The following is a 10621-nucleotide window of genomic DNA, read 5'->3' on the forward strand; positions in this document are numbered from 1 at the left end:
TAAATAGATGAATCATCATCGTCATCTTCACACTTGTTTGTACAGTGTGTGAGTTACAGATGCATCAGGAAGCAGCAGGGTTAGTTCAATAAAGGTGTGTGTGGCTGTAAATGCAGATTACAGACACAATCACGATCATCACGAGCTGTGGATCTCGATGTGAGGAGCAAAAGCGCAGGTAAGTGCATTATACAAACATTAAACCGACCGTTCTGAAATATTGTGACATTAGCTGAACCCATAAATGACCGAATCGATCCGGGTGCTGGAGGCGGCGCGACGGTAACGCCAGGAAAACCAAACTCACGGCTTCTGCGTCGCGTTTGGCTCGATTCACATGAAAACATCATATTGCGTTGCAATCATAACTAAGCACAGCTCGACGTGCATTCGAGGTAAGACTCCCACGGTTTTATGCTGGAAAATGGCTGCACATGAAGAGCTAGAAGCCGCTCTGCCGCACACGGTAAACAACAGCAGGGTTGAGATTTAGGGCATGAAAGAGAGTGGCGTGGCTTAGCGGTTCACTGAGCAGCCGGCTGTTCGAGGAAGGTGTGAAAGTCGAGCCTCGCTTGCACTGACGCGCCGCTAGTTGGCGTCCTGTCGCTTCAGTTTCTGGTCACAAATGATGTTTATTTCCAGATTAAAATGAGATATCCTTTTGTTTTGAGCGCATCATATCAACAAGACGGGCGATTATCAATATATTAAACTCAGAATCATGCTTATGTAAATCGATGTGAGATAAAAAAAAAAAAAGTTATGACATTAAACGTCGACAAACAGTTGTGACATAAAACAATTATGACAAAATTGTTGACCTTTTATGTCAGTTATGACTTATGTCATAATTTAAACCTTTTTTTAATAATTATGACTATCTCAGAATTTCAAATGTTTATTTCCTAATTTCGAATTTATCCAATAACTATTACTTAGAATCTCACAATTTTTTCTTTTCTTTTTTTTGTCATATTTATGACTTTTTATCTCATCTCGACTTCCTGTCTCATAATAATGGCTTAGTATCGTACTTTAGATATTTTGTGATGATTATTTTTATCTCAAAATTTCAACTTTTTATCTTATAATTATGACTTTATCTCATAATATTGTGTTGTCATTATAACGTTTTATGCCATAATTACTTTTTATCTCATAATTATTACTTAGCATCTCACAATTTTGACAATTTTTATGTCATAATTATGACATTTTCAAAATTATGATGTACCAAAAACTGATGCTTAGGTAAATCATTGTTGTGAGATAAAATGTCATTATATGAATCATGACATAAAAATTAAAAATTGTAAGAAAAAACAAAAACAATGATGACAAAAGTTTTTGACCTTTTATGTCATAATTATGGCTTATTTCAGCTTTTTATCTAATAATTTTTTTTTTTTTGGAAAAGGCCAGAGAGGCTGCGGTCAAAGCGACACACGCGGATCTGAGGAAAGATGTGAGCAGCGTATTGGAGGAGATCGCAGAGCTGGTGAAGACCTACAGCACGACTGCTCTGAAGCTTCTGGAGGCCGAGTTGAGACCCAGAGAAGATGCTGTTGGGAAAAGAGTGCGAATGCTGTCAGACCTCCAGAAGCAACTGAGAACGGCCGAACTTCAAGTCAACACGTTAATGGACGAGGCGGATGACGCGTGTCTTAGTGACGTGGAGAACCAGGTCTCCAGCTTGACCCTGGAGCCTTTGCAGGACTCCTCCAGCGATCTGGAGTTATCCAGCAGTTTGAAGAAAGTCTGTGAGAAGATCGAGCACCAAAATACCCAACTCCGTCTCGGACTCGGATCCGCTCAGCGGGCTCTACGCGTCGTTCTCAACCCATCCGAGGTGACGTTCAACCCTGAAACCATCCATCCCAACCTGGTCTTGTCCGAAGACCTCAAAACGGTGTCTTTTAGCGCAGCCAAACAGCCGTATCCAGCCAGATCTCAGAGGTTTACCAGTTTCTTCCAGGCTTTGAGCTCCCAGAGCTTCGTCCGAGGAGAACATCTCTGGGACTTCCAGGCTGAAGGCTGTGCTTGGGTTCTGGCCGTGTGTTACGGCGAACTGCCCAGATCTGGTTCTGGAAGCGGACTGGAGAGCAGCACTGGATCCTGGTGCCTCATGTACTGCGATAACCTTCTGAGGGCATACGAGAAAGGAAAGGACACGCCGCTTAGACGCACGCCGTCTCTGAAGAGAATGGAGATACGCCTCAGCTTTAGCACCGGCACTTTAGCGTTTAACAGCGTCAGCGAATTAAGTGGGGATAAAACTCACCTGCACACTTTTAAAGTCAGCTTCGCGCAGCCGGTGTATCTGGCTGTAAGGATGATGTCTGGTCAACCCAAAGCACACATCACTGTAAACTAGTGATTGGCCACTAGAGAAACCCACTTGCTTCTGCATTGCTTTCACCTTATGCAACCAACTGCTAAAATAATTTCTTAGACCTTATTCATCCATACTTATCCTGTTGTCACAATGTTATGATGCAATACGTCATTAATGTTCACTTACGCACTCAATGCATCTTGCTGCACTAGATTGTCACATGCATTGTGTTTGCATTATTTAATTGAATCAATATGCAGTGTTCCTCAACTTGTGTTCGACATTTGTTTAACTTCAATAATAATAATAGCATGTTTGTTAATACTTGCATTATTTTTTTTAATCAATATGCAGTGTTCCTCAACTTATGTGTTAGGTTTTGAGCATGTGAAATTTGTTTAACTTCAATAATACAAGACCACTTTACATTGAAAACAATTCTAATTCTGTTTCTATGCTGTGCTTTTCTTTTAACATGTTTGTTAATACTTGTTTCTGTCTAAATTTAAATAAACATTGTCTACCCTTTTCTAGATATTGTATTATAGTGTATTATTTACTGTATACATATAGTATCTTATTGTCTTTTTAAAACCCTAAGGTTTGTTTTATTTTAATTTTGTCTTTTATTTTGAAGGGTCAAAAGGGCGGATAGATTTTTATTTTGAAGTGTAGTCTAGATGGTGCCTAGACGGTGTCGTTTTCGTTTTATTATATAAATATCAATTTTAGTGTTATCATCAACACTATGTAATGTTAAAGCATAGATGTGCACATGTGAATTATGTTTATAAATAAGATTTAAATATAAGTAATTTAACAAATAACACGTGCAAATCATTAAATATTAGTAGTGCAATCTAAAATAAAAAAATAAAGCAAATGAAATAAAGATACGGTGCAGAGTAAGCAATAAAAAGTACACAAATGTATTAAGTGGTCGCTTTGAGTCTTTTATTGTGAAAGGTCGCATAGATGACGCATTCACGCCGACTGACGCATCAGTTCATTCCGTCTGTAAACAACAAACACCGACGAAAGTTATTATGCCTGAGCTAATAACTTATGATCAGGTTAATACTGAAGCACACAGCCTCTGATCCGAGATCATCAGCAGTTAAAGGTGAGCGGTGTGTTTGAGGTTCTGAGGAATTGTGTCATATGATACATGATCAAATAAACATATCAGAAAACACACAGACAGATTCACCTTCACTGACGCTTTATGCTTGTGTTCGGATCAGTGTGTGTTGCTTTCGGTCACTCAGACTGTGAGTGTGTTATGTAACGTCATATTCCCGCGGAGAAACTTTGTTACATTTCATGAATTCGCAACATTCCGATCTCTTGTGAAATGTAACATTTTTTATTAAATCGATTTGAGAATGTTTGTGATGTCTGATTTAAGACAGTTAGTAAACTGACTCAAAGTGAGGCTGTTATTTTAAAATGATGTATATACGATTACAGTGTTTATTAATATTGTTTATTTTTATATTTTTTGTTTGCATTTTAACTTTAGTAATATTGCTATGTGCTTTGTAATGTTTATTAGTTTTTAAATTAAATTTCAGTCTAGCTTTAATTTCTTTTTATTTCACTTTTACTTCATTTCAGTTTTAGTAATTTTAGTACTTAAACTTATGTATTTCAGTTAGCTGCCCAGGCAACATTTCCAATTTTTACATTTTAAAGTCCTTTTTATGTTCAACTATTGTGTCTCATTCCCGCAGAGAAACTTTGTTACATTTCATGAATTCGAAACATTCCGATCTCTTACGAAATGTAATTTTTTTTTATTTTGTATTATTAAATTGATTTGAAAATGTTTGTGATATCTGATTTAAGCCAGTCAGTAAATTGTCAAATTGGGGCTGTTATATTAATATTATTCATATACTGTTACGGTTTTTGTTAATATTTTAATTAGTGTTTTTTTTTTTTTCAGTTTTCATTTTAACTTTAGTAATATTGCTATGTGCTTTGTAATTTTTATTAGTATTTTTTAATTATATTTCAGTCTAGCCTTAATTTCTGTTTATTTCAGTTCATGTTTCACATTTCAGTTTTAGTCATTTTAGTACTTAAACTTATTTATTTCAGTTAGTTGCCAAGGCAACAAGTCCTTTTTATGTTGGACTGTTGTGTCATTGTGTTAAAATGACACAGTTGTGAATCTAATCATCTATTATTAACTCCCAGAAATCTGTGTTTTGCATGCAAATAGTAGTTTGTATGTTATATGTGTAAGTATGAATGTAAACTGAAGCAGAGGTTTAATCCAGAATGCTGGAGACTGTGACTGATGGGGGAAGTTTGCTCCATTATGCCAATACCAGTGTGTTTCCCACCGCGGACAACAGCTCTGAATTCAACCCTGACCATGAGAACAACATCACCAAACCACACAGATGCCTGCAGATCCTGTACGACGACATCGGACACTCAAGGTACGGCCGTTTCTTCTGTAGGAAACATACCTGTGCTTATTGCTTTTATGTGATATGTGAAATATCACTGCACATTCATGCATGTCTGATATATGGAGTTACTGTAAATACTGTAAATATATAAGTCTGGGATCTTTGCCAATGCCTGAATGTAGTTTGTAAGCTCATATACTGAAGAGTTGCTCTCAGATACAGATGATCTTGTGTAGGAACAGTAGACGCTTGTGTGAAGCGTGTGAAATGTGATTTTAGTGCTGCAGGATTTTTTACATGAGCTTTCAGTTCTGCTTTTGTTTCTGTGCTGTAACGACTCTGTCAGACGGGACTGTCCTCTGTAATTTTATTAAGATTCTCCTGGGCTTTGTGTTCCTTTGAGGACTTTCGTGTTACTGAATGTCTTCAGTGACAGCAGATGTTTGGTGGTTTTCATGACAACTCTCCTTGTTTTTTTTTAATCATAAATCAGCAAATTAACTAGAAAGAAAAACAGTATGTCTATTGTTTTGGGTTGTCTGTTGAATGTTGTCAGTAAACTTCAGAGAAAAGATTTTCAAACTTGCACCAAAAAAGAACAATATTTCCTATGAAACTTGAGTTGTGGAAGTCAGAATAATATTCTCATTACAATAATGTTTTATTTTAAACTACTGTTCAGAAGTTTAGTGTCAGTTAGATGTTTTTGAAAGAAGTTTCTTCTGCTCATCAAGACTGCATTTATTTGATCAAAAATACAGTAAAAGAAGAAAAAATGGTGAAATATTATTACAATTTAAAAAACTGTTTTCTATGTGAATATCTGTTAAAATGTAATTTATTTCTGTGATCAAAGCTGAATTTTCAGCATCATTACTCCAGTCTTCAGTCTTGTGTGTGTGTGTGTGTGTGTGTGTCTGTGAGTGTGTGTGTGTGTGTGTGTGTGTGCGAGTCTGTGTGTGTCTCTCTGTCCGTGTGTCTGTGTGTGTGCTGTGTGTGTCTGTGAGTCTGTGTGAGTCTGTGTGTGTGTGAGTCTGTGTGTGTGCGAGTCTGTGTGTGTCTCTCTGTCCGTGTGTCTGTGTGTGTGCTGTGTGTGTCTGTGAGTCTGTGTGAGTCTGTGTGTGTGTGAGTCTGTGTGTGTGCGAGTCTGTGTGTGTCTCTCTGTCCGTGTGTCTGTGTGTGTGCTGTGTGTGTCTGTGAGTCTGTGTGAGTCTGTGTGTGTGTGAGTCTGTGTGTGTGCGAGTCTGTGTGTGTCTTTCTTTGTGTGTCTTTCTGTTTGTGTGTGTGTGTGTGTGTGTGTGTGTGGGGTCTAGTATTGTAGTCATAAATGGCTGGTTTCTGTGCTGTTTAATGAACACTGTGTCACAGCAGTAAAGCCTCTGTTTTGGTCTGATTCTTGACTGTTCCTATATGTTTCTCCGTCAGGGTTCGTTACTGGGACGTGATGCTGCTCGTCCCAAACGTGGCTTTCCTGGTCTTCCTGATGTGGAAGCTTCCTTCTGCTCGCGCTAAGATCCGTCTGACCTCCAGCCCCATATTCGTGGCCTTTTATATCCTGGTAAGCAGCAGAAACTGCAGTGTGTAAGTTTGCGTTCAGTGGGAGCCTCTGCTTTCTGTCACTCCACACCTGTGTTATGCTGCTCAGGTTTGCTGTAACGGACTCTTTCTCTCGTGCCGTTCAGGTGTTCGTGGTGGCGGCTGTAGGAATCACACGTGCCATCGTCTCCATGACCGTCAGCACATCCAGCGCCGCCACACTCATAGACAAGGTGAAAACACACACATGAGGACTTCATAGTGACGTCTGTGAATCTTGAATTAATTATGGTACTATATAGCTACTAACAAAATCCTAATCCTGGTGTTTTCATGGACCATTATTCTTTTCATGACACTAACAAAAAGCCCTTTTTTATTTGAGCTTTTGTGGACATAGTTCTGTACTTTTGCTCTGTCTTGCACTGAAAATATATTCATGTTTAAAAACATTTAATGTCTTTAGGCTTTTCTAGCCCTTCCAAATACTCTGGTATTTTCTCCATTCAGTACAAAATCAACGAATGCTGAAAGAGTACTTCAATCCAGGGTCAGAAATGAACAAGGGCCACAGAACGTGATAAAAATGGCTAAATATTCAGCAGCTAGTGCTGGGGTCAAAACATGACTCTATTGACTTAAATGCCTCTATTTTTATCCTGTTATCTAAGCTTTGATATTGTGATTTCATTATATTCCATTCCAGACCTATCAAGATTGCTACTTATTTGTTGTATTGACATACACTCAATTTTCAGTCAGAAAATGTTTATACTGTGAGAACTTTTATGCATTAAACTGATCAAAAGTGACAGTAAAGACATTTATAATGTTACAAATAAATGCTGTTCTTTTGAGCTTTCTGTTCATCTGGGAGTCCTGAAAAATAAAACGCATCATGGTTCCCACATAAAACATGCAGCAGCACAACTGTTTTCAACATTGATAATAATCAGAAATGTTTCATGAGCAGCAAATCAGCATATTAGAATGATTTCTGAAGATCATGTGACACTGAAGACTGGAGTAATGATGCTGAAAATTCAGCTTTGCATCATAGATATAAATTACATTTTAACAGATATTCACATTGAAAACATCTATTTTAAAATGTAATAATTTTTCACAATTTTACTGTTTTTACTGTATTTTTGATCAAATAAATGCGGCCTTGGTGAGCAGAAGAGACTTCTTTCAGAAACATTTAAATCTTACTGACGCCAAACTTTTAAACAGCAGTGTATTTAGTGAAATGTTATAGTCGGTGAGAAGTTGAGGTGGAGCAAGTTATTATATTATGTTGATGGATTATAAAAACAAACATTTATTTAATTACAATAATGTGACTGATGAATCCTTCATAATCAGAGCAGGAACATGAATTAAGAAAGTAAATACAGTCTGTTCTGACTTCATGTTGACTCGTGTTAGGTTTGCTGATGCTGTAATAAATGAACACAGTGAGAGGATTGTGCTGTAATTGTGGTGTAAATCCATCGGTGATTTCTGTGTGTTTACAGGTGCTTTGGGAAATTACTCGGTTCTTTTTATTGGCTATTGAGCTCAGCGTCATCATACTCGGACTGGCTTTTGGTACGTTCCTGCATTATCAGTCTTAACTATTTTTGTTAACTCTTTTTTTTGTTTACTTTTATTTTGATATTTTTGTTGTCATTTTAAGTTTAGTAATTTCATGTGCTTGTCATTTTTATTAGTTATTTTATATTTCTATTTAGCTTTATTTTTATTTCAGTTTTAGTCATTTTAGTACTTAAACTTATTTATTTCAGTGAGTTGCCAAGCCAACATTTTTCATTTTAATTTCTACATTTTTAAGTTAATTTTTTTTTGAATCTAATATTTTTATTTCAGCTGTATATCAATTAATACATTTTTATAATTTTTTTAGGTTTAGTTTTTTTTGGTAACACTTTGGTTTAGGGACCAGTTCCTACTATTAACTAGTTGCTTATTAGCATGCATATTATTAACATATTGGTTGTTTATTAGCACTTATAAAGCACATATTCTGCATGACCATATTCTACATCCCTAATCCTACCCAATACCTAAACTTAACAACTACCTTACTAACTATTAATAAGCAGCAAATTAGAAGTTTATGGAGGCAAATGTCATAGTTAATAGTTAGTTAATAGTGAGAATTGGTCCTTAAAATAAAGTGTGACCTTTTTTGTAGTTTTAGTTAACAGTAGCAACGCTAGTGGCAGTGACTTCCATGTTTTGTGAATGTACATGTTGCATTGTAACTTGCTTTGCAGTGAGAGCCCATGAAAACGAAGCATGTTTTTTTTAGTATGTGCTGCACTTTCGTTAAAGTGTCATGTTTGCTGATTGTGTTTGCTCAGGCCATCTGGAGAGCAAGTCCAGCATCAAGCGTGTGTTGGCCATCACTGCGGTGCTGTCTCTGGCCTACTCCATCACACAGGTGTGTTACACAACAGCCATTTACTACACATCTATATACATTTATTAGGGCAAAAAAATAGAGCTATATATATATATATATATTAGGGGTGTAACGATTCACGTATTCGTATTGAACCGTTCGGTACGAGGCTTTCGGTTACACATTACAAACCGAACGATTCGTTTTAGTAATCCTATTACATTTGGAAAATAAAAGAGCTTAAAGTGTGTGAAATATAATGTACTCCAGGTTGTGACGGTGAGGTAATTCTTTATAGTTTTCTTTTATTCGCTTTTAAATGGCTTGTAAATGCTTGTGCGCATTAGCAGCAATTCGAATTAGCAGCAATTCGGCGTCAATTGATTAAATGGACAACAACAAAACAGTACGACAAACTCACATTAAACATAGAATGTTTAGTTTATTAACAAAACGAATACAAATACACCATGCTATAGGCCTAATATAAAATTACAAATAACTTACACAAAGTTTAAATTAGGGCTGCACAATTAATCGAATTTCTAATCGCGATTACAATTATGGATGCCACAATTACGTAATCGTTCAAAGCGACAATTAATCGTTCAAAGTCCACTTATGTTATTCTGCATGCTTAAGATATGTTTTGTTCTTTCTACAGGTTATCTTAAGGGTTTTTCCACGGTTTTAGTTTTAGTATAACATTATAATACCATTCATATTTTTACTTTTTTTTTCATCATAAACTAACATCATACTTTTTAATAAATAAAAAATTTTTAAAAATCAAGGAAATTTCTCTGGCATTTCTTTGTTTTTGCTGTATCGAAAACGTACCGAACCGTGAGCCAGTTATTCAGAATGATATCTGCCGATACCAATAGTTTGTTTTTCTTAAGGAACAAAATCTCTCCCAACTAATGCTGTAAACTATACAGGAAACCCTCTCATGTGGTACATAATATTAGAGGTTAAAATTAACAACTAAGCAATTGTATTCAATTCTATTTATTTTCAGAAGTAATACATCGCATTCAAATAAAAACATTTGTATACGGCACAATGCCTTACGAAAATTAACCAATAAAATTTTAGTAAGGGAATTGCACATAAGGGTTTTTTTTTTTTCATAGTCTTCATGACTAATCCTGACAGATTTATTCTTACATGCATATATACTGTATATATATATATATATATATGTGTGTGTATATCCTTAACAGAACATCTGTTGAGTTGGATGTTAATTCAGAAACCGCTCTGACTGAAGTGTGTAAAAACCCCCTTATCTGTGGTTCACTTCTAGTGAGTTATTGCTTTAATGCAGCATCTCTTGCTCTCTCAGGGGACTCTGGAGATTCGTTTCCCGGACAAACATCTCTCCGCTAAAGACTTCAACATCTACGGCCATGGCGGGAGGCACTTCTGGTTGGCCAGTTCCTGTTTCTTTTTCCTGGTGCCTAATTAATTACTTCTCCTTTCTTTTGAAACCACCTTGTGTTTGTGTATTTAATTATTAATGTTTAATTCCGCGTTATAATCTGTTTTAGGTGTATTCCCTGATAGTCATCCTACCTAAGACTCCAGTCAGAGAGAGGATCTCGTTGCCATGTGAGTACACGCAGGGTTTGAGTGTTTATACTGTACAGTAGGAATCGTTCACAGGTTGATGTGAATGTGTTTCTGGTTCTCGTGCCGCAGCGAAGAGGAGTTTTTACGTGTACGCTGCCATCCTGTCCCTGCTCAATCTGGTTCAGGGTTTGGGAAGCGCGCTGCTCTGTGCCGACATCATCGAAGGCCTGTGGTGAGGATTCATCTCTTTCTGTCAAACGTACACTGCTGGATATTAGTAGTGCAATTAGCCAGTTAACAGATAATGCATTGTATACATGTATATACAATGCATATAGTTGA

At 36.6% G+C, this 10621-nt stretch overlaps 2 protein-coding genes across 3 annotated transcripts in view; both read left to right on the forward strand.

Annotated features, from left to right (window-relative positions):
• The first annotated feature begins 424 nt into the window (after positions 1–424).
• On the forward strand, positions 425–2845 carry LOC107690827 (E3 ubiquitin-protein ligase TRIM39-like). Its single transcript, XM_016489247.1, has 2 exons — positions 425–466; positions 1409–2845. The coding sequence occupies exons 1-2, from the start codon at positions 425–427 to the stop codon at positions 2372–2374; spliced, it is 1008 nt and encodes a 335-aa protein (XP_016344733.1). The 3' UTR covers positions 2375–2845.
• A 473-nt stretch (positions 2846–3318) lies between these two features.
• LOC107690818 (transmembrane protein adipocyte-associated 1 homolog) overlaps positions 3319–10621 on the forward strand; it is a 10679-nt gene continuing 3376 nt past the window's right edge. The window contains exons 1-9 of one of the 2 annotated variants that reach the window (XM_016489237.1): positions 3319–3458; positions 4608–4785; positions 6184–6316; positions 6441–6527; positions 7815–7887; positions 8664–8743; positions 10053–10163; positions 10258–10318; positions 10409–10511. In XM_016489237.1, the coding sequence (XP_016344723.1) occupies positions 4622–4785; positions 6184–6316; positions 6441–6527; positions 7815–7887; positions 8664–8743; positions 10053–10163; positions 10258–10318; positions 10409–10511 (812 nt within the window). In that variant the 5' untranslated portion in view covers positions 3319–3458; positions 4608–4621. The remainder of the gene's footprint in view (positions 3459–4607; positions 4786–6183; positions 6317–6440; positions 6528–7814; positions 7888–8663; positions 8744–10052; positions 10164–10257; positions 10319–10408; positions 10512–10621) is intronic. The other variant, XM_016489236.1, reaches the window with a different exon arrangement.

Source organism: Sinocyclocheilus anshuiensis, unplaced genomic scaffold (assembly GCF_001515605.1).
Source record: "Sinocyclocheilus anshuiensis isolate Anshui unplaced genomic scaffold, SAMN03320099.WGS_v1.1 scaffold1753, whole genome shotgun sequence".
In the NCBI taxonomy this organism is placed as follows: Eukaryota; Metazoa; Chordata; class Actinopteri; order Cypriniformes; family Cyprinidae; genus Sinocyclocheilus; species Sinocyclocheilus anshuiensis.

Coding starts and splice junctions, on each gene's coding strand:
- LOC107690827 (XM_016489247.1), top strand. CDS start 425: ATGGCTGCACATGAAGAGCTAGAAGCCGCTCTGCCGCACACG. Junction 467..1,408: donor AAGCCGCTCTGCCGCACACG/GTAAACAACAGC, acceptor ATTTTTTTTTTT/TTGGAAAAGGCCAGAGAGGC.